At 41.7% G+C, this 24,645-nt stretch overlaps 1 protein-coding gene across 1 annotated transcript in view; it reads right to left on the bottom strand.

The window, feature by feature from the left end:
• Positions 1–22,436, bottom strand: part of LOC127640994 (DNA-directed RNA polymerase, mitochondrial-like) — a 50,637-nt gene extending 28,201 nt beyond the window's left edge. Inside the window, 7 exon segments of the mRNA XM_052123731.1 lie at positions 542–721; positions 5,837–5,959; positions 6,536–6,679; positions 7,224–7,489; positions 7,492–8,011; positions 10,594–10,833; positions 22,356–22,436. Of these exon segments, the coding sequence (XP_051979691.1) occupies positions 542–721; positions 5,837–5,959; positions 6,536–6,679; positions 7,224–7,489; positions 7,492–8,011; positions 10,594–10,833; positions 22,356–22,436 (1,554 nt within the window).
• Positions 22,437–24,645: the final 2,209 nt, after the last annotated feature.

Here is a 24,645-nt window from a genome sequence, read left to right as displayed (position 1 = left end):
AGTACAATGTAAAGCTTATAGAGCTTATCTTTACCACTAAATCTACCGTAAAGGCAAAGTGCGTAATTTCTGCACTACTAGCATCACCAAATGGAATTGGAAAATCAAGTTTCAGGTCCTGATAGTCCCACCCCAAACGCACACCATTGGTTGAACCAATATTGCTGTATAGGGGTGTATTAGTTTGAAATTTAGTTGTTCCAGCATATCAAGCTGGGATAGGAGAAATTTAACAAAAAAAAAAAGACACTTCATCTTTAAGAAAAGGCTAAATAGTTGGTCTGTCCAAAAAAACTGGATTATACTTGGTATGAGTAAAAACCTAAAATGGGTAAACATGGATCACACCGTTTCTATGAGAACCAGACAAAGAGTTGAAATGTTGAAATGCTAACCAGACTATAAAGTACAAAGATACAGACCGCTTTCACCTGGACAGCATCAAGGACAGGGTTTGTTTCATCTCAAATCAGTCAATTTTATATAACCAGAATTTGTTACAGCATATATGGTCATTTTATCAAAGCATGAAAAGCCTCACCCTAGGGAAATCATCGATTTCCTTGAGTCGCTTTTCGATCTTTAGACGGCCCCCGTAGCGAGTGACGCCATAGACCACAGTCATCACCGTCTGCTTCACCACCTTCCTGCTGATGAAGCCCTCCAGCACCTGTGCAATCTTCAAACCCTTGTCTGCATCCCGAGCCCTGAACTCCTCCACCTGTGAGACACAGGACAGAACACTCAAAAGCGAGCAACAGTCTGGTTCCAGAAGTGAAAATCACATTCATTTTCACCATATACAAATTGATTTTTAATGCTAAATAATATACATTTAAAGACATACCTACTGTGAGGTCAGAGTTTGTTAATCAATGGGATATGCTTCTGTTATAGTCATCAGCCAGCATTATTTCAACTTTGTTTGAAAAAACTTCCTAATGAAAATATACACTACCCATGTTGCTGAAGATAAAGATTCACCAATCAGAGAAACGCTGCAAACCAATCGCACCAAAAGAGCTCTGCAGTGACTCACTGCGAATGATGCATTCGAGTGCATGTCCCAACATTCTTAAACTGCTTAAGTGTACATCTGAATATTTAGCAATTAACTTAAAATATATTGTTTCTCTACTTACAGTATAATCAACAACTTTAATCAATAGATTTATATTTTTCCAGTTCTTGCTACATGGGATTGTAGTTAATTCCCTAATCAATTAAAGACTTTAAGTACACAGTCTTGGACCTTTGTCTTTTTGTCCAATTTTTAAATACTTTTTTACTTCAAAACAAAGTTCAGAATGTTGTGATTCAATTCGGTATTTTCCGGTTCGGTATTTGTTATGTTCAGAAAAAAAAAATCTTACTGCCAAAGTAAAAATATTCTATTTGGAAACAAACACTTGAAAGGGCAGTTTTCTCACAGAACAAGCTACTAGATGACAATCAGTCAGGCTTCAAAAGTGGACACTCCCCCAAGACTGCCCTGCTGTCTGTCACGAAGTCGCTGAGACAGGCAAAAGCTGAATCCAGATCATCCGTTCTGATTCTGCTGGACCTTTCTGCAGCCTTTGACACAGTCAACCATCAGATCCTTCTATCCACCCTCTATACTCTAGGCATCAGAGGAACTGTTTGACTGGTTGACCTCCTATCTCTCAAATAGGTCCTTCAAGGTAGCCTGGAGAGGTGAGGTATCTAAGCCACATCAGTTACATACTGGGGTACCTCAGGGATCAGTGCTTGGGTCACTTCTCTTCTTCACATACACAACATCACTGGGATCCATCAATCAGTCACATGGTTTCTCTTACCACTGCTATGCTGACGACATGCAACTCTGCTTGTATTTTCAGCCCAACGACACCACAGTGACTGCTCGAATCGCTGCCTGTCTGGCAGAAATCTTGGCCTGGATGAAGGAACACCACCTGCAACTCAACCCAGCCAAGACCGAACTCCTTGCCTTTCCAGCCAACCCTGCTGTTGAACACAACATCACCGTGCAACTGGGTTCAACTACAGTATTGCCTTCCAAAACGGTCAGAAATCTAGGGGTAACATCGATAACAAGTTCAATTTCACAGGCCACATCTCAAAGACTGCAAGATCATGTAGATTTACTCTCTACAGTATCAGGAAAATAAGACCTTTCCTCTCTGAACATGCCACACAACTGCTTGTTCAGTCACTTGTCATAACTAGACTGGACTACTGTAACTCTCTCATTGCAGCCCTTCTTGCATGTGCAACTAGACCTCTGCAAATGATCCAGAATGCAGCAGCACATCTGGTCTTTAATGAACCTAAGAGAGCACATGTTACACCACTCTTTGTCTCTCTGAAACTGGCTGCCGGTTGATGCACGTATTCAATTCAAGGCTCTGATGCTGGCATACAAAACAGTCACTGGGTCTGCTCCAGCATACCTAATATAATTTATGCAGATCTACACTCCCGCCAGAAGCCTGTGGTCGGCTAAGGAACGTCACCTTGTTGTACCAACACAAAGAGGCACCAAAATACTTTCCCATACTCTCGGTTTCATTATACCACGTTGGAATGACCTTCCCAACTCCATCCGGGAAGCTAACTCACTCTCTGTCTTCAAAAAAACGGCTAAAAAGAGCACTTAAACAGTCTCACAAAAAAAAAAAAAAAAAGATTTTTTTGCACTTAAATCTGTTTTGTATACTATTCTGATGATAGTGAAACTTTGTAATATGGCACTTTTCGTACAAATGTCTCCATAAGATGATTCACTTATGTTTTCCTCTTTTGTAAGTCGCTTTGGATAAAAGCGTCTGCCAAATGAACAAATGTAAACATTTCAAGAGATTTGCCCTCACTACAAATCACCATGGTTTTACAACAGTAACCATAGTTTAACTAAGGTATTAATAGTAAAATCATAGTATCCACAAAATTAACATGGTTACTGTCATGGTTACAATACTATAGTAAAATCATGGTTACTATATGGAAACTACAGTATTACTTTTGCAAAACAATGGTTAATTGTATCAAAACTATGATTTCTGCCAAGAAAACAATGGTGACAGCAGTCATTGTTACTTTAGTCAAGGCTACTACAATATTACTACATTTATATTTACATTTATGTATTTGGCAGATGCTTTTATCCAAAGCGAATTACAGAGCACTTATTACAGGGACAATCCCCCCCCCCCCTCCCGGAGCAACCTGAAGTTAAGTGCCTTGCTCAAGGACACAATGGTGGTGGCCGTGGGGATCGACCCAGCAAACTTCTGATTAACAGATATATGCTTTAGCCGACTATGCCACCATCACTTTACTATAGTAAAACCATGGTTACTATATGGCTACTACATTATTACTGAATAAAACCATGGTTAATAAATCCTTAACTAAAAAAAAAGTTGTTTTCTCTAATTACTAACTCAACATTTAACTTAATACCTGCATTTATGCTACATGCATCAATATTAAATGTATTTCATACTCAACTCAACATATATTCAACAAGAATCTGTATATCACTATAGAAGAAAAAACCTTGCTGTTAAAATGGAAGCTAGAAGGGATGTCGTAATGCAACATGAGTGTTTTAACAATACGCCGAAATCCCACATCTTAGTAAGGCAACATAACTTTGGCAATGAACACTCCAAGCAATTTAGTTATTGTTATATGTCTATCTGAATTAGCACTGAATTCCTTAAAGATGGAAGGGTGTGTGTACAGTATGGGCTCACCTGCAGCTCTGTGTGCTGCGCAATATCTATGCTTGGGTGATGTCGACAGCTTCTCTCAGTAGAAAGTTGACCCAAGTGAAACAGGCAGAGCGTGTCTACAGAGCGATACAGGCGCATTAGCGGAGGTTATAACTACGCATATCTATTTGGTGCTTTATTTTCTTCACCAAACTGCATGATCCAGATGCGTCCTTCAACTTGAGATGAACTGCAGTGCAAATGCTTACCGACCCGTGGGTGGCGAACCAAACGGTTTGGTTTTTTACAGAGAACCGTTACACCCCTAGTTGGTTCAAGGCTTTCTCGCATTCCATCTGGTTTGGTCTGTGAGTGAAATAAATATGCTTGTGTAGTAGTTTCTAGATATTTGACATGTCTATCTGATCTGTATGTTTTTACCTGTTTCCTACTATTATTATTATTGTCATCATATTTCATACATTTTGAAATGGAACATTCTAGATTGTCAGCAAAGAGCATTTCAGCCAAGATGTCAATTTGTAAGCATATCCAGAAGACTAATTTGCAGTGGGCTCCCTCTGGAATTTCCAACAGGTTTTTAAAGTAGGTTTTTTCAATTTATGAGTGAAATAAGGTCTGTGGTAGGGCTGAACGATTTGGACAAAAAACAAAATTCCAATTATTATGAAAAATATAGATTTTTGAACAAATGTTTTATAATGTTCATAAAAAATACAAACGACCAACACCAGTTTTTGTCCACTTTGTTACAGGGTCTCAGACCACTATTCACTATTATTTTTTGAAACCCAATAATTTAAGAAATTATTATGGAAATATATTTATGTAAAATTTTTTTTAAAGTTATCTGAGGTAATGAAGCACAATTTATGATTCCAGTTTTATCAGATTTTATTGCTGATTTGAAATATATTCTTTGATCATAATCTCGACCAACCGTTTATGAGATTTCGGTCTTTCCCCATTCAAGTAGATAGGAGGTGCACTGTCATGACTGGAAATAGCCTCCCGGTAGCATTCCAAAGATGGCCAACAGTGGACTGACTTGCTAAAAGACAGCGTGTGCAGACCATTTATTTAGTCAATTAAATCGCAGCCCTTCCGGTTTGATAATCGCTCTACCTCATATAGTGATTTTGATTGCATTTCGATGAATTGTTCATCCCTTGGCTGTGGTAAACATTTCTTGAAGATACTTGGACATTTTGTTCTACAACATAAATGACACAGCCATACCTCAAATATGAATGCCGCCATGTTTAAAAAAAAAAAACGTTTGCTAAGGAGTTACTAAATAAGGACTACAAATACCACAAGCATGTTTGTGAAAGTGCCTGCTGAAATGGATAATCATAGTTTTCTACAATGTAAGGGAAAACTGCTATAATAAAATGATAAATCAGGAAAACCTTGATAGAACCCATGATTCTCTTCCGGGTTTTTGGACTACAAATTGAACAGCTCAATTAAAATGCAGTAGTTAGGAGTTGGTCAGATTGCCTATATGCATTACAAAATTTTAACAACAGCTTTTAACAACACCTATTTTGTGTAGGGTGAGTTTTTATTTATTTATTATAAATTAGTTATCCGCTCCATTTAAAAAGGGTTAAAACACAAGTCTTATTCGTGCCTCCTCCACAAACTAAAAATAGCTTAATCTGCATGGAGGGGTGGAACAGGTTCATTAATCACACATGAGGTGTGAAAGTTGTTGACGGTCTTATTGGGGCTCTTGAGAGCTTACCCTGTGAAACAGAAGGTATGATCTCGGCTTGTGAAGAGCCCGGGAACAATGCAGATGTGTTTAGGCCAAACTCTGACTCAGCACTGTGACATGCATTTAATTGAAAATCTGCAATGTACTCCGGTGCTATGGCAAGCACAATCTGATGTTTTTGGCAAGAATGGTTCAAGACTTTAGAGTTAACACTTGCTTACACCGCATTCCCAAATTTAGCAAAATCAACTGGTAGCTCAATATATCCCAGACAGTGTTCTCTCAAAATATGCAGTCTTCCCAGAAATTAATACTGGAGCTTTGAGACCATAATTTGAGACTATGCTTTATAGAGCTTTGACAGTCAGCGAAATAAACAAATATAACTGACCTGATGAGCAACACCACTGTACACATCCTGAGGAACTTCACAGGGCATTAGGTTCACCGAAGTAGCACCAATCACATCATGCCCGAGAGCAGCATAGTGCTGGAGGCCATTGCAAGAGCCATCCTAAGAGAGAGAGAGAAATAATGAGGATATGTTTGATTATTCTCATAAACAAAGACCAGAAGAACAAACAAGACATACAGTACAAGGTCACAGATTTTATCTTAATTTAAAGTCCATCAAGGATATATAAACTACCACTTGAATATGAATAAAAAGCAATAACTTATTGAAGTAAAGCATCTAGCCATCTGGCAATTGCAGATGAGTGAGTTTTAATGGATTTGCAAATAAAAAAAAGACATGTGCACGGAGTCTGATGGCATTGAAAAGTTATTCTGCTTATAAATCTGTAGCAGCACAGACAATACAATCACATGTGGGTCTTTCTTCAACTATGGTGAGATTTAAGTTTAAGGGGTTGATTTTAATTCAAACTAAGTTTATTACATTTGATTTGTGTGCATTTTTTATGTAATTTCCACCACTATCAAATACAATCATATGAGATGTGGTGGAAATTAAATTTCTTTGTTTAGAAAAATGATTTGGTTCTTTAAGGGAGCTAAAAAGTGTCCATATTTGAAGAAACAAACCCACAAATAACAGCATCCATTCAGTAGCCAGCAGAGACAGTACCTGATGAACAGGGAAAAAGGAGTTGAAACTGGTATGGTCAGGTGACCGAGAGGCATTTGCTAGCTCCATACAACAAGCCGGTGCCTGCCAAGGCTCATCTGCATTCATCCACCATTTCCGACCCAGCAAAATAGAGCTGTGACTCTTTGGGAACAAGGAATTTTAATAAACCCCAAAACATAAAAGTATGGCTCAGTTACCACTAAAATCCTGTGTTGTATTTGTATTTGGAACAGAGATAACACAAAATGAATTAGATATTAGTAAATGTAGAAAGTCTAAATACACAGTATGAATACTGTAGGTACTGTAAGCAGATGGCACAAGGTACCAGATGTACCGAAATAAATACATCAAGTGTGAACTACATCTTAATAATGCAAATGGTAGGGATGCACTATTGTAGAAATTTGGCAAATACACTAGCCAATAATCGTTCATATTTTGGCTAATATGAAGAACTGATATGCTGGATGATATTTTTAAATCTATACTCTTTTGTCCGTCACTTGTTTTGTGTTTATAATAAAGCTCTAATCTAGAATAGCATAGGATGAAATAAGGTTTGAAAAAGCTAAATTGGAAAAAATAAGACTCTTATATAATTTGGTTCCAATATCGGCCAATTCAGACCAAAGCTAATTTAAAAAAAAATACTCTAACATTGAACGATACTTTTAATGCTTACATCAAGAGGATGGTCTGCCGAGTCGAGAATATCCTCCATGATACTCTCTGCATACTCCAGTATTCCAGCTAGTGAGCTACGCTTCTTCAAACCAGTAAGATTCACCAGGTGGATCTACAACCAATCAAGACCTTTAGGACCAAGAGGTCTTCCCACAGCAAACAGCAGCAAAGCCCTTGTCACATCACTTACCAGATGGTTAAAATAAGGCGGCCGAGGGTACGTACAGCCACGGAAGTCCATATTGTGATGGAACCAGAAGATCCTTTGGCGTGGTTGGCGATGGACAGCTTATAAAGAGCATACATTTGGAGACTGTGCATCTCTGCAACCTTCTTCTTGGATTTAATGCCCTCATGTTTCATATAGGCCTTCTCCACTTGAGTATACGTAGGGTCGTGAGGGTTGAAACGTGGAATTTCGGGAGCTTCGGACAAGGGTGGAGGGATGCAGAGCTTGTCGCTCCCCTTGTCATTGAAGATCGAGATGATAATATCCAACAGGGGCTTATTGATCTTCCAAGCGCAGTTGCCCACCTGATTGAGGGAGTCCAGCACGGCATGGAGATCCTCATCTTGGCTCTTCTCCAGAAGGAATTGGTGCTGGATGGCTCCATCGGTTGCACGCATCAGCTTGGTGGGCATTAGGAGGTAAGCACTGCTTTTAGGAGATGTCCAAGGCACAGGCGGACATAGCATTGGTATGACGTAGGAGTCGAAAGTAAGTTTTGTTTCCATTGCCTCTCTCTGAATTTGGGTCACAATAGGGTGCAGCTTAATAAAGCCAATCTAATGAAAACGTAGAGGAGGAGAGAAGAGGAGAATCAAGTCGTCAAATGGACATTAAACATGGGCACCTAAATCTTGCATGCTATGACAGATCTACCTTAATAGCCATTAATCCCTTCATTGGATTGCATTAGCCCTGTAACCCAACTTAAATAAACCAGAGATGATGTATGCTACTTGTAAAGTGTTTATTGATCACAACAGACGTAACTGTTTGACAGAAAGATCAACAACTTCTATTCACAGAGAAAGCAAAATCAAATATACACATTCTAATGGCTTGTCTAAAAAGGGACCATGTTTACATGCACAAAAGATAACAATTTATTCCAGGGATATGGCAGAAAGCTGTGTTCTCAAACGTCATGTAAACGAGAATGCCATTGTCCTTACACAGTTTAGGGGATTAAGAGAATGTGGGTTAACACAGCCGGGTTTCTCCTGGAGAACATGGCTTATGTGGCCATGTAAACACATAAGCAATGTTCTTAGAGGTTTTTGAAGAGTGTGCATGTGCGTGCAACAGACCAGAATACTAATGTCATAGGATGGAGCCATATTACCAGTCAACACAGAAAGAATTCAACATTTTTGGGGAGTACAGTTGGAAAAGGGAAAAGCACATACGCTATAAAATATTCTCATTTATACTCACAACAATTAAAATAACGACTACTGTCCCTCATGTCTGCTTATATGCAATGGAGTACAGTGGGGGAATCCCAGGGCTGTACGTAAGAGGGAAACCCCACTATTGCAGCAGAATCCTGCTGCAGGTCATAATCAAAAAAGTTAAAGGATTAGTTCACCCAAAAATAAAAATTCAGCCATTGTTTACTCACCCCTGTGTTGTTATAACCCCAAATTACTTTCTTTCATTTTCTTAACACAAAGGGAGAAATTGTAAAAAATATTGTTCTCAGTGATGTCATATGATGGCAGTTTATGGTGACCACATCTTCAAGTCTAATAAATTACTCCATGAGACTCATGATTGTTCTGAAAGCATACGATAAGGTTTGGCTTAAAACAATCCGTATTATTTAGTAAAAATATTCACCAACCATTATTTTTCAGTGATTTATTCTCCAACTCCCTAGGGGGGCACCATCTTAACCAAGGGGGTTACCAGAAACTCCACCAGTTGTCACATGTTACACCTTATTCAAGGATCCAAAAGCAGTAGCTAAACATGATTGCCTCGCTCTTGCACCACGAATTGCATTTTGGACCAGTGCCAAATATAGAAACCAATAGACAGAATGTTCCATTGCTCTTCGCAGCTGCTTTGCACAAAAAAATCTCTGATTAACATAGAAAATTGTCTGAGTAGGACACGGTGTGACTGTAGCTACGTTCAGCCCCAATTCTCTGTTTGATTGAGGACTCCATTGAAATGCATCTATTCTTCCACTACAAACTCTTCAGACATATTTGTTCTTTTCTCTGGTTTGTCGGCAGCTATGTTGTGTTTTCTGTTATTAATATCACTGGTGGTCCGTTTAAAACAAAACAAAACGAATTGTCGCTCTAACGCCCCATCTCGTGCGTACTGCATAACTACTGTTTCTCTGGTGCAAAGAGCTCTAAAGCTCAAATGCAGACTCATGAATGCGCACAGGAGAATAATGGTCAGTGAACATTTTTACTAAATAATACATTTGATTTTGGTTTGTTTTGCACCTTATCATATGCTTTCATAACAAACATGAGTGTCACAGAATAATTTACAAGACTTCTGAATTATACTTTTGTGTCCTTTTGAAGCTTGATGAGGTGGTCACCATAAATAGCCATTGTATGACATCTCTGAGAACAAAATATTTCACAACTTCTCCCTTTGTGTTAAGAAAAAGAAAAAGTCATATGGGGCTATAACAACACAGGGGTAAGTAAATAAAGACTGAATTTTCATTTTTGGGTGAACTATCCCTTTAAGGATACAAACACAGTAACGATTCTGAAATATCTGGGAATAAAGCAAGCAACAGAAAATATACTAGCATGTCTTCCTCGGATCCCATATTTGTTATTTACTCAAGCATTGCAGAGATATTTTGTTGCTGTGGAAAGAGCTGCTATCAAAATTCTGAAAAAGCCCATAGATTTGCATTAACGGAATGTTCAAATGGGCCAATGAAATACTGGTCAAAAATTCTAATGTAAACAAACACACTAAGACTTTTAATCAGCTTTAAGTTGCTCTTTCTCTCGTTTTGAAGCAATCCGTCTTCCTCTGCTGGCCCCGCGATCACTCGCACAGGAAAAATTATTCCATAATCCATGAAAACATGCATGCCCCTGAGAGGTTTCGGAGGGGCATGAGGTGGGGAATGGAAGGTTTATGACACAACTTTTAATGGACAGTCTTGGTTTCAAATGAAGTCTGTGTGGCCATGCAAAGACTTTACCATGTGACATTACCATCTCCTGTCTAGGGATGATGACAAAATTACTCAAAATACATTTTCAAAGTTTGCTGATCTAGAAAATACAACTGCTACAACAAGATGACCCATCCCTCTCATATCCAGTTACAGTCAAGCAGGAAGTTAGCTGCCTGGCTAGTCTATGACACTTACCTTCCGACTGCTACGGAATGTGTACATGTGGTAGAGGACAGGAATAAGATTCTCCTCTTGAGTGAGGTTCAGGATGTTGATCAGGACTTTGAGCTCATGCACCATTAGGTCAGTCAGAAAGCACCCAAGCTGTACAATCAGGACTTGTGGCCAAGAGGTGTCATCTCTTAACAGAGTTGGGCCGCTACTCCTGTCCATCTCCAGACTCGCCCAACACTCCCGCGGGAGCATGTCATTGGTCTGCAAAAAAGCAGGAAATGATGTAAAAGCAAATGCATTTTACATCCAAAACGGATATTTGATACTAGAGCATACCAAAGGGCTTTTGAGAAACACTGTAAAAACTGTGAGCTGCAACCAAATTTCTATCAGTCATTAACGTAAATTGAAACTGCATTCATGCAGTGTTTTGCTTCCATAACTGGAATAATTAGAAGGTGATGTCAACATATTTTGGCCACGTAAGGTATCTAGCTCAACCATAGCTAGGATAACATCCAAATGTCAAATTCTAAATGTGTTTATTGTGTCTCATAACTTCCACATATGGCCAATTAAAAATCAACAGTGGTTGAACAGTCCAGTTCAGGATCCTTCTCTTTACACAAGCTAGCGGTCTGGCTGGCAACCAAATGGGTGGCTGCATAAAATATGAACTGTAAATAAGGCATATATTACAGCAACAGCCTGCTAAGTGGAGCAGAGAATACGTTAACGTGGGCCGCGTGTTGACATTTAGTCATTTATTATTTGAAGGGAGGCGTTGGCGGTCGGCAGAGACATCTGGGAATTTTCACCAAACACATCATGAAAGAGCTGGAAAAGTTTGGTCTTAATGTCTCCTTTTGTTTTCGAGGGAATAAAAGAAAGACACAGGTTTGGAGCAACATAAGGGCGAGTAAACTATGACTGAATCTTAATTTTTGACCAAACTATCCCTTTAACATTTAATTCATGCATATGTGTATAGCAGCTATTTTACTATGTTTTCAAAAATGGTTCATCCGGTCTCATAGTAATACATTATAAATGAGTATACAATTTAAAAATATATAAATGGTTAAAAACTTGATGGCAGCATGGACGCCAGGCTAATTAATGAGTGTGGCAGGGTGGGGCCGGGTCGTGATTATACACACCCGGTCCCTTATCAGGCTAATCAATCCTCCGAGAGGGATAAAGGCCGACTGTGGAGGATTGTGCGGGAGAGAGAGAGATGTCCGTCATGTGTGTTTGTGTCTTTTGTTTCAGTTCATTATTAAAATATTATTTGTATCGTCAAGCCGGTTCTCGCCTCCTCCTTTCCATTGAATACGTTACAATGAGCTATTCATAACTGTATTTTTTGGTTAGCATCCATTAAGTTCCAAATATGATAAGGGTACCTTTCATTTGTGAGCTATTTAATTCACTGTATTATGCAAATTTCAGGCTTTACTACATATTTAATATATTAAACATTTTGGGTTGAATTTCCAGCTAAAATAACTACATTGTGAAACATGCCATTACCATGATATAAAATTAATTATACTGTGGATATAAGATTTTGGTCACACTGTAAACCCTATATAACACATATGAAAACTTCCAACAGCACAATGCCACATTTTATTACCACATAAATGCCTGTTGAGCATCACTAGTACTTTGACAAGTTAGTGAGACTAACATTACATTAACTGATTTGTGCAGAGAGTTGTGGTATTTTCAGTCCACCACATGACCCAGTTCCTCTGTACTTTCCAGGAATCTTTCCATTGTAAAAAAGTGGTAGATGGCAGTGTGGGGAAGCAAATGGGTTTATTTGCACCTGCTGTAATTAATCAGTTGGGAAAAAGGGGGTTGACAGGGAATTAGTGGAGGTGTTGTCTGGCCTGATAACAACATTCAGAGTGGCCAAAAATAGTGCAGGTACCTCCTTCTGGAAGAATTATGTAGCAAATGACAGCAGATGACATGCTAGAGAAACTCTGCATTTTGACACATGGGCAGGTTCAGGCAGGTCTATTAATGCTGTCCATGAAGACAGGTGTATATAGACTTATGAAGCACATCTTGTTTTGTTGTACCATCCTTCGTCAGAATGTTGTTTCAGTAGCGGTATCAAATTATTAACGATGTATAATAAATAGTCAATTATTCATTAACATCCCAAGACAGGCCCGAATAGACTAGGACAGGACAAAACAAAAAAGGACAAGACAGAATAGGAAAGAAAAAAATAGAATAGAACAGCACTGGACCTCAGCATAGAAATGTTCCACCAGTGGCAGCGAACAGAGTGGCTGATTTTTGGATACATGGGGTTGGTAGTCGGCTGCAACATTCGCACAGCTCTCGGAACCATGTCTCTCTCGTCATGCACACACATTCTCTGAACACATCATCCACCGACAGACCGTCCTCCGCCATCTGCTGAAGACACCTTTGTGGAACAGAAGAAAGAGATTTTTGTAAGCAACAATATAAAATGTGTAGATATGAGAATGGGTAGATACACCTTAACCGTGTCTTTTTGTGGTGGGTATTTAACCTTCACAGAAAATCTTATGTATACTTCTGCATCTTAAAGTCTCTTAAATCTTAAAGAGTGTAAAAAATGCAGTAAAAACAAAATGTAAAACCTAAAGACAGTTTTTCCCCCTTTCTTATCAGTTACTGCATTCTGCCTTTGAACGGCAGTATTGGCATCCATCTGCATTTAAATGTGGTTGTCACTCACAAAACTTTGCAATTTGTACGTGGCTGATTTTGTAATGATAAGCCTGACTGAATAAACCTCTGCACTGCATACTCTCGCTCTACTGCAAACCACAGAGATATTTTACATTGCCGGACAGACTGGGTTATTCCAAATGCTTGTCTGAGAATGCAATGATGCCTCAATTGTTTCCAAAGCAACAGGCTCCTCTGGGAGAGGATCAAAGACTGTGAGTCATCAGTGCCCTCTAGTGGGCATATAATGTGATGATGAATTCATAGAGGATGCTGATGAGGCCTTGAAAAAGGGAGACATACTTTTACCCTTTCAATCTTGGGCGTGACAAAGCAACAATCACATCATTACCATCAATACTACCTTTAAATTTTAAACACAAAGCTGCGTTATTTTGCTAAAAAAAAAGCTAGATGCAGAGCAATGCATATGGTAGAACGCAGGTATCAAGACGTACTTTGAAAAGTTGATGATGTTCTTTACGTGACAGCATAAAGAAAATTACAAATAAATTGCCGCAACCACCCAACGGTCAAAGACATCTATCTAGCACAATAACACATTCGGTGTGAACGGCCCTTCATTTACACAACACAATGTTGCTTCAGCTGAACAATCGACATATCCAAATTTCCTGACCAACCACTGGACGTAACGGTCAAAGTATGCATGTTTACATAGAAAAACCATGGGAGAAAAAAACAAAACATGTTCACTGTAAACTACCCTTAATTTTTCACAACCCATGGTGTAAGAAAGGCATATTTTAAATGTTGTATTGGGTGAACAACTGATTTACAGTATAACAATGCAAAGCATTGAAATGTAGTCCACTATCATTCATGGCATTGTTTTCTTTCAAGTTAAATAAAGGTGAAATGTCTATTTTCAAAGTAGTTAAAGATGTCAACATTTAACCTGGGGCCATTGCTTCACGTCATCTACACACTGACGGCCGAGGCACTGTCAACAGACGGTCATCGTGCCTTTGCAAAAAAAACTTTTCGGCATTATTGCAAATTTAATGCACTAAACATCATTATCCACTAAAAACAAACACTGATGCATGTAAAAACACTGGAGACCGGACAATGAAAACAGGCTTCCGTTATGACTTGTGGAACAGTTTCACGTTCAGGAAAAATGTGGATACAAAAAGCTAACATAGAAAGCAAGGTTTGGAGACACTAAGGCCGGGTATCGCCTGGCACCTCACGATACAATACGTATTGCAATACACAGGTAACAATTCAATTTATTGTGATACATTACATTATCATAATCTGATTCAATTCTGAATCAATGACAATTTAAATTCCAATTAATTTGTGTATATGTCTGACGAAGAGCATGTAGCTGGAAACATCATGTTTTTGTCTCATGATGAGTTCATTAAATTAATTTTGGAAGTAACAGTGTGCCAAATTTATTGTGTTTACGTGATATGAATACACAAATAGTGTAATATAAATATCGATACATGGATCTCAAGTATCGATACAATATCATGAGAAAAAGTAGCATGATATATCTATATTTTCTTTTTTATCCCCTTTTCTACCCAATTTGGAATGTGCAATTCCCACTACTTAGTAGGTCCTCGTGGTGTCATGGTTACTCACTCCCAGCATGTGGAGGCTCATGCTACTCTCCACAACCCATGTACAACTCACCATGCACCCCATTGAGAGCAAGAACCACTAATCGCGACTACAAGGAGGTTACCCAATGGGACTCTACCCTCCCTAGCAACTAGGCAAATTTGGTTGTTTAGGTTGCAGGAGTCACTCAGAACACCCTGGATTCAAACTCGTAACTCCAGGGGTGGTTGTCAGCGTCAATAATCGCTGAGCTACCCCCGCACCCCCCCGATATATTGATATTTGATTGTATCGACACAGCCCTAGGAGACACACTTTTAAAAGTTGACGTTATGTTTTACCTGACACCGCATCTAAAGAAAGGCGTTATTTTATAGTTGGTCAGCTGAATAAACAATTTATCCACTTATAGACAACAACTGATTGCCGCTTAATTTTTTTTCTGGTTCTGGTCTCTAAACAAAGCGTTTTAAAAACTACCAAAACAAGGAATCCAGATGGACAACAACCATTTTTGTTAGTTGGGAGTAAAATTAGTTCAGGCTCAACTTAATAATACAGGGAGGATGTATTCTCTACTAAATTCATCCATGAGAAGAGCAGCACACAAAACAAATAGGTGACCAGAGCAAATTTGGCAGTGCGCCGAGTTAATGCTCTTTAGATCAATGACTACAATTTGAATTTCTATTTTTGGACACAGTCATGTCTGGCTCAGAATAATCCTACAGTGCTATGTATGAATGGATAAGATTTTGGAATATATACAGATGAATGCCATCATGCATGTGTAAATTTGAATTCTAACAGGGAATCTAGACATTGATAAAAGCTTTGTAGGTGACTAAATCGCATATTGCAACGCTGACATCTAGAGACAGATTCTGGAATTTTGTCAAAAACTATAAAATATTCATATTATTATCAAATGTGTATTAACACTCAAAAATGTAATGTTTCTCTCATCATCGCACATATCTAGATAGTTCAAAGTCAATGTCTGGGTCATAACTTAGAACCATATCAAAATTGAGCTTTACTAAGTGTAACGAGTTTCCACTGAGGAAGGGACGGAAACAGCAACAGGATTCAGGTAAGGTTGTTTTTAATTCTCACACACTAATTCACACACTAATTCACTCACTAATACAACACACTAATACAACACACTAGCTTCTTGGCCTTCGTGTCGGGCTCTCCCCTGGGCTCTGTTGCTGCTGCTTTTTACGCCGCTCTCCTCAAGCTACTGCAATTAGAGACAGGTGTTAGACATAATTTAGCTCAGGTGTGGCGCCCTTACCGCTTTCTCTCCCGGACGGGCGCTTGACCACGCCCCGCTGCCACATACACCCACCGCCCGACTCAGGCCGGGCGTCATCCGACCTGCCTACCACCCCCATTTCTGGAAAGGAAGTCAGCGGCAGCCATCTGCACCCCCGGTCTGTGGACCACCTTGAACTTAAAAGGCTGGAGGGCCAGATACCAACGGGTGATCCGGGCGTTAGTATCTTTCATGCGGTGGAGCCACTGCAGTGGGGCGTGATCCGAGCACAGGGTGAAGGCCCACCCCAGCAGGTAGTATCGGAGGGTGAGGACCGCCCACTTGATGGCCAGACACTCTTTCTCTACGGTGCTGTACTTAGTCTCCCTCAAGGAGAGCTTCCGGCTAATGTACAGCACCGGGCGTTCCTCTCCCTCCACCACCTGCGAGAGTACGGCCCCCAGCCCTCTGTCTGAAGCGTCCGTCTGCAAAACAAAAGGGAGAGAGAAGTCAGGTGCATGCAAAAGCGGCCCCCCACAAAGTGCAGCTTTAATCTGTATAAACGCCTGTTGGCACTGCTCTGACCACTGGACCGGATCTGGAGCCCCCTTCTTAGTAAGGTCAGTCAGCGGGCTGGTGACATCCGAATAATTAGGCACAAATCTTCTGTAATAGCCAGCCAGCCCCAGGAACTGCCTCACCCCCTTTTTGGTCTTGGGTCTAGGGCAAGTCATAGTCGCCCGTGGTCTTGTCAATTTGGGGACGCACCTGGCAATGACCCAAGTGGAACCCCAGATACCGTACCTCCACACGCTCAACCGCAGCACTTTTTGGGTTTGCCGTGAGCCCGCCCGCCCGTAGCGATCTCAGGGCGGCCCTCAGATTTTGCATGTGCGCTGCCAATCATTGCTATAAATGATGATATCGTCTAGATAGGCAGCGGCGTAAGCAGTGTGCGGTCTGAGGATCCTATCCATGAGGCGCTGAAGCGTGGCTGGTGCCCGAACAAACTGAAAGGAAGCGTCATGAATTGGTGTAATCCGAGCGGCGTGGTGAAGGCCGTTTTTCATGGGAAATTGGTGTCAAGGGGATCTGCCAATAACCCTTCGTTAGATCCAAGGTCGAATAAAATCGAGCCGTACCTAACTGATCAAGCAGTTCATCAACACGGGGCATTGAGTGCGCGTCAAACTTAGACACAGCGTTGACTTTCCTATAATCCACACAGAAGCGTACAGACCCATCGCTCTTGGGAACAAGGACGACCGGGCTGGACCAATCGCTGTGGGATTCTTCTATTACTCCCATCTCAAGCATCGCGTCCAATTCTTCTCGAACTACTTTGTTTTTATGTTCGGACAAGCGATAGAGGCGACAACGTACCACCGCCCGGCTTCGGTCTCGATATGGTGATGTATGATGTTTGTGCGGCCGGTAGAGGAGAAAACACGTCTACAAACTCCTTTTGTAATTCGGAAACCTCTGCGAGTTGGCGCGGTGAGAGGTGGTCTCCACAAGGAACCAGGGTGTTGAGATTGCGGGCTTTGTTTACCTCCGGTCCGAGCTCCGCCCTCTCGGAACTACCGTTGCCAACGTCACAGAGGCCGCCTCTTCTCTCCACAATTTCAGGAGGTTGAGGTGATATATTTGACGGCGCCCCTCTATCGGTGCGTTTAACCTCATAATCGAGATCCCCTACTGCGTCGTGTGACCTCAAAGGGTCCTTGCCACTTGGCGAGTAATTTCGAGCTTCGATGTTGGGAGTAATACAAGCACTTTATCTCCGGTCGCGAATTCCGTAGCTGGGCACCCCTGTCATACAGCCGGCGTTGGCGTTCTTGAGCCTGGAGCAAATTCTCCTGTGTTAATTTCCCCAGTGTGTGGAGTTTTGCTCTAAGATCAAGAACGTATTGAATTTCATTTTTACTATTAGAAGGTCCCTCCTCCCAAGCTTCGCGGATGGCGTCGAGGACCCAGCGTGGGCATCGCCCGTACAGCAGCTTCGAGCGGTGAGAACCCCGTGGAGGCTTGTGGGACCTCCCGTACTCGCGAATAACAGGGGTCGAGCCACCTATCCCAATTCCTAAGCGTCTTCGGTATGCGAACTTACAAATCATATTTTTTAGTGTTTTATTAAATCGCTCCACTAGGCCATCAGTCTGCGGATGGTAAGCGCTAGTCTTGAATCGACTTAATGCCCAATAGTTCAGTAAAGCTCGCTGAAGTGTACGTGACATAAACGTTGTGCCCTGATTGGTGAGGATTTCTTTCGGAATCCCCACCGGGAGATTATTTTGAAGAGTGCCCCTGCAACACTACGTGCGGAGATGTTGCTCAGGGGCACTGCTTCGGATATCGGCGTTGCGTAATCCACTAGGACTAACACAAAGCGATGTCCGCGTGCTGTCTGTTCTAATGGCCCGGCGAGGTCCATTCCAATTCTTCGAAGGGACCTCGATCAATGGAAGAGGCGCAATGGCGCTTTTGGGGTGGCGGTGGGTTTACCAACTGACATTCACGGCACGCCGCACACCACCTCGCGGGCGTCACCGCCAATGTCCGGCCAATAGAAACGGACTATTAGACAGAGAAGTGTCTTTCTTTCCCCTAGGTGACCAGCCATAGGATTATAGTGAGCGCCTGGAAAACCATTTCCGGCGGCCGTGGAATCAATAATTGTGTCACTTCCTCCTTTGTTTGAGCGTCCTGCGTGACTCTGTACAACCGATCTTTAATAAGTGAAAAATATGGGTATGCAATGGCGATGCCTGGCGGAGCTGTTGACCATCAATTACTCTCACTTGGCCAAGAGCATGTTTAAGGGTTTAGATCCCGCGACTGCTCTAGAGGGAAGTCCCCTTCAGGGAATTCCCTGAGAGGAGAGGCGGCCACCTCGCCCCTTCCCTCGTCATTCGAGCAGCCGAGGGCGGCCCGGCTCCGCCTCCCTGCCAAAGCATCGCACACCGCACACCTCTTAATGCAGGACCCATCCGCACAAATACCCTCTAAAATATCTTTGAAATTCGGCCAATCAGTACCCAAGATTAGCGGATGGGTGAGGCGGGAACTAACCGCTGACTCCAAACTATGGTTTTTTCCCTTGAATTTAATCGCCAAAGTCACCATGGGATACTTGTGAACATCCCCACGCACACACCTCACCCTCACCAGTTTAGCTAATCCCAAAGCCCCGGGTTGAACCAAGCGTTGGTGGATGGTGGTCTGGTTACAGCCGGTATCCAACAATGCTTGGTATGTACCCCTGGATCCTTACCGAATACTGATGCGCTCCAGCCCGATCGGGGCAGCCTGCGGGAAGTCGGAGACCCGCATCACCGTCCCTATTTCCATCAGCGGACACTGATCCGGAAGTGGTCCGGTCTCCGCACCTCCAGCAGACCGGCCCAGGCGCCACGGCCGCACCCGTGCTGGCGGGCCCCCACCTGAGGAGGAGAGCGGCTGAAGGACGGGGAAGGGGAAGGCGGGTTCTCCCACGGCCGGGAAGTTGGTCTCATGAATCCTCCGCGCCTGCGGGGCAGGAACGGACCCTGGGGAGAGGGCAGAGCGAGAGGGAAGAGGGAGGGGAGAAAAACAGGGGAAGACACAGGGGAAGGGGAGAGAGAGAGAGGGCTCATCCGCCCTAGGAATCGCCGCCATGTGGTCCTCCGCGAGTCGTACGGCTTCCTCCAGCGGCGCCGGGCGGTGGCACTGGACCCACTCTGCCGTTTTCGGGGCAAGCGCTGGACAAACTGCTCCAGTACCACTTGATCGACGAGCTCCTCGATGTCGCGGTCCCCGCAAGCAGCCACCTCCGACAGGCATCACGGAGCCGTTGGCTGACGCAAACGGGCGGTCGGATTTACCCAGTTTCATGGCCCGGAAGAGCTGGCGACTTTCTTCCGGGTCCGACCAACCCGTTGCAGGATGGCTCTCCTCAAGTCGGTATAAGCCAGGAGGCTTGTTGCCGGAAGTTGTTGTGCCGCGAGTTGTGCTTCCCCGGACAAGAGAGGGACGAGGCGGGCTGCCCACTGGTCGTGTGGCCAACCCCAAATTTCCGCCGTGCACTCAAAGAGGTCCAGGAACGCCTCTGGATCATCTGCCGGCCCCATCTTCTGTAGCGCGGGTGGGGGCAGTGTGGCGCGGGTGTCCGGGGTCGCGGCTGCGTCTGGAGCGGCCTCCTGGCTGAGGAGGCTCCGGATGGCAAGCCGGTCCTCTGCTTGAGCCCGCATGATCTCAAAGAACCGACGATCCTGGTCCTGTCGGAGCTCAAGCAGAGACTGTTGGTGGCCCTGATGGAGCGTAGCGAGAGACTGGAGGACTTCCGCCAGCTGGGAGGACTCTATGGGGTGACTCTGTTCCATAGCCTTGGACCACTGTTCCTGCAAATCCCGGGTTTCGGCACCAGTGTAACGAGTTTCCACTGAGGAAGGGATGGAAACAGCAACAGGATTCAGGTAAGGTTGTTTTTAATTCTCACACACTAATTCACACACTAATTCACTCACTAATTCACTCACTAATACAACACACTAATACAACACACTAGCTTCTTGGCCTTCGTGTCGGGCTCTCCCCTGGGCTCTGTTGCTGCTGCTTTTTACGCCGCTCTCCTCAAGCTACTGCAATTAGAGACAGGTGTTAGACATAATTTAGATACATAAATGTAGCTCAGGTGTGAGCGCCCTTTCCGCTTATCTCTCCCGGACGGGCGCTTGACAACGCCCCCGCTGCCACACTAAGATTTTAAGCTCAACCAAAAATGTATTCAAGAAGTCAAGGCTGGAAATAACATTCTAAGGGCTGTTCACACATAACACACCCTTTTGTTAAAGAAAAACCTAAACTCAGTGCAACAAATGGAACAGAGAGCAGGCGTCTCAAGAACTTGACACAGCATCATAAAAACACCTAACATACACAAAACAATTACAAAGAGCATTTTTATTACAACACATGCAGACTACATGTTTACATTTTCTTAGGATAATGCTATGCATGTTGTAGCTAAAATGTCCTGGGTGGTTCCTATGCCATGCTATGTGGTTGGTAACTGGCTAAGTCTCTATATGATATTCTGCTCCCTAGTTATGGCTCTGGTCCCTCCTTCAATGTAAGTCTATGAGATTTTTTGTCCATTATGCGTAAATTATGCAAAAAGTTTGATCACTAAGAATATACCACACCTCTCTTTAACAATCCACACGACTTGAAGTAATTTTCATGTCAGTAGCACAAATTTTGCAGAATAAATGAGAGGTGCAAAAACTTTAAAGGTGCATCCCATTTTGTAGTGCGAATAGTGTTTACACTGAAAATGCAACAAAAAGAAGTGTACTACGAGAACTTGGATAATGGCAGAGTGCGTAATGTTGCTGGTTTGACAAAACAGTTGTAAATAATGAAGAATGTAGCAACTAGTGGAACTTCAGTGAAGACAGCACCTTACAAGTGTGAATTCAATGCTTTATCACCCCACGCTGTGTGAATACTTTGGCTTCGCTAGGTTGGCTAAAGCTAGCGGCAACACCACCTGTATTTGAAACGTCATCTATAAAATGGCAAATGCTTCCATTTGGGAAAAAAGTATAGTCTTCCATTTGGGATGATAATACACTTTGAAAATTCATACACTACATGGCTGAGAGCAAAGTGTATTCTGTAAGTGCATACTGTGTAGTGCGTCATTTGGGCGTCACAGCTTAATACTTTGTGTTGGGCATCTGTTCAAACAACTAACCCTAAATATGAGCAACATCGAAGTAATGCTTACTTTAGTAAGCACTGCTAATTAAAAGCAATATAAATTTGATAACCTTGAGATTGCAAAGAACATTTGTTATATATCCACATTTACTATTTATGGTATGATGCAGAAGGCAACAGAGTGATGCAAAAGTGCACACATACTTTTTTAGCCCACATCTTCATTGATGATGTTGTAGGCCCTGATAGACAGTTGCTTCCGTCTGGATAGGTGACGGTGATGAGACATAAGGCAGTTCTGAGCTCAAGCAACATCGTCATTGAACACACTTGCCTCTAAATAACAGCATACTCCGAGTTGTGTATCTCCGTAACAGTTACCCTCCTTATCTTCCAGAAGCTTTTCTGGAGTGGTCAGACTTTGCTGGTTGGCTTGGTGGTCTACATCTATCTCCTCTTCCTCTTTTTATTTTCCTACTGGCACTGCTAGTTCCTCTTTTCTAGGCATCTCAGGAACCCTGCCAACTTGGCTGCTGGAGATTTTTAAGACCTTCTGCATTCCTGGAAAACTGGTGGTTGAACTTTTGGGGACTCTGGAGATATTAGTTAGGTTAGGCTTTTGTGGGATGTCTTTGGAGGTAGAGTTGAGGTCTTCTATTCTTTTCCATTATTAGTTTTTGTCTTGCTTCTTTTGCCGGTTGTGATTATATTTGTAGAAGTACCAGAACCTATCAAACTTTCTTTGCTGATTTTACTAGTAACTGGCTGATCATGAATCCTATGTGAAGCTTGTTTCTTGGGTTGATTCCACTTTTCACGCTCAAGTTTCTCCATCCAGCGACTTGCTTGAGTTTTGAAGGACACACCAACGCCACCTTCAGTGTTTCCTTTTTAGTAGACACCCCACTTTTGGACATTTCTGTTGTGTCACCGGGCAAGTTCTTTAAAGTATTTCCATGTAAAAGCTCCTTTACGCTTTGCTGAAATTTGATAATTTGTACTTCTAAATGTTTGACGTCTACAACAACGTCAGATTGTAGCTGTAGGTTCCTGGCCTCCAGAACTATGAGAACATTTTTGAAACATTTAGTGTCTAGGAGTGCATCATCAAATAACAGCATTGAGCATCTAGCCAGAAGCTATTGTCAATTATTTTAAATGTGTGTAACCTTCCCTAAATCATGTAAATCCATAAATTACAATACATAACCATAACCTACCATAAATCATACAGCATATGTGAACAAGTCCTATAAAATTACATTGTTAAACTTGTAATAAAGAGAAATTTAATTTGTATGTGCAATACAGCAAAGCAGCAATCACTGGATTGTGTATATTAAAACCTATCGAAGCCAATGAAAAAAAACATTTGAATGTAGAATACCATAAGAAAAAAAAATAAAATCATACTGTACATACCATCCAACAAATGAGACCTTCCCATCCTTTTTAGGGATGGCTGAATAATGTCTTTGGTAAATTGGAGCCAATGAATTATCTGAAAAACCATATATATTATTATATGGCTACAATTACTAAAACCAAGTTACAATATGGATACTACAGTAATGCTGTAGCAAAACAAGTCAAATCAAGATGAGCGGAAGAAAATTCTGGTGCCATGCAACAATTCACTCATATAATTATTATTTTCCACTTCAAAGCTTATAAGATGCATTAATATTCATGTTATCTAAATAATAAGATCACTAGTTAAAAAACAACAACTTCAGAATCAATATTTTTATGTGAGGATCAATATTCTTGATACCACATCAGTATCGGAAGTATCGATACTTAGTATCGATCCGCCCATCCCTATTATCTCAGTATTGAAGATCTCCGGCTATACTTTTCTCAATAGATGACATGAAGCAATGGTTCGAGATTAGTTATATTAATATCATTAACTACTTTAGTTGTTACGTCAGCCTCCAACTGCACAAGTTGAGCATGAAATTGATATTTAATCCAAATAACACTTAAATGGTTGTTCTCCATCTGGATTGGCCCTTTCAGTTAGTTTAACATTGTGTCTCGTGAGAGACCAGAAACAGAAAACTGGCGATTAGAATCATCATGGCTCCGCCCATGGTTGCTCAGGAAAACTGTGGATAAAACAGAAATTTTATTGTATTAAACTTCAAACACAGTTCATTCCAAAAGGATTGTTTGTTGTAAATCATGTTGAAGATTAGCAGACAGACGGTCAGTCCATAAAGTGATGAGCTGTTTCCTCACAAAAGCAGTTTATTTAGCACAATCATGTATCTCAATCAACAGCCTCGTCTCCTATCCAGTGTACCACTCAGTACCACCGCGTTATGGCTTGCTTTGCAAATCTTGTTGGCTAAAATTGGTAGAAGGGCTCTGGCTAGTCCATGCAAACTTGAGAAGTAAAAGGGAGACTTGCCAACTACGAAATTCATGCAAACTGTTCAATTCAGCTTTTCACTCAAATTATTATGCTGATAACATAATCTGTAATTAATAAAACTGTAAAAAAAAAAATGCAAGATGGACTCTTGTGAAACTCTAGATGGCGTTCTTTGGCAAATTCACACAGTACAAGGTCACAGTGCTCAAAGGGTTGTTCTTCAGCTTTTCAATTTTGTGACTCGTCTGATCTGTTAAATGTGCCTTATCTCTTCATACTATGATATCTGAAGTTTTGTTATCTGTAGCAAATCTGTATCTATTTGCAATATGATAATTCACCTCATGTAAGCCTGGTTCTCAGAGAAATAACTTTGTGGTAAGTGCAT

Source organism: Xyrauchen texanus, chromosome 50 (genome assembly GCF_025860055.1).
Source record: "Xyrauchen texanus isolate HMW12.3.18 chromosome 50, RBS_HiC_50CHRs, whole genome shotgun sequence".
NCBI lineage: Eukaryota > Metazoa > Chordata > Actinopteri > Cypriniformes > Catostomidae > Xyrauchen > Xyrauchen texanus.
The sequence above is the reverse complement of the archived record's forward strand: the minus strand, read 5'-3'. Positions and strand labels throughout refer to the sequence as shown.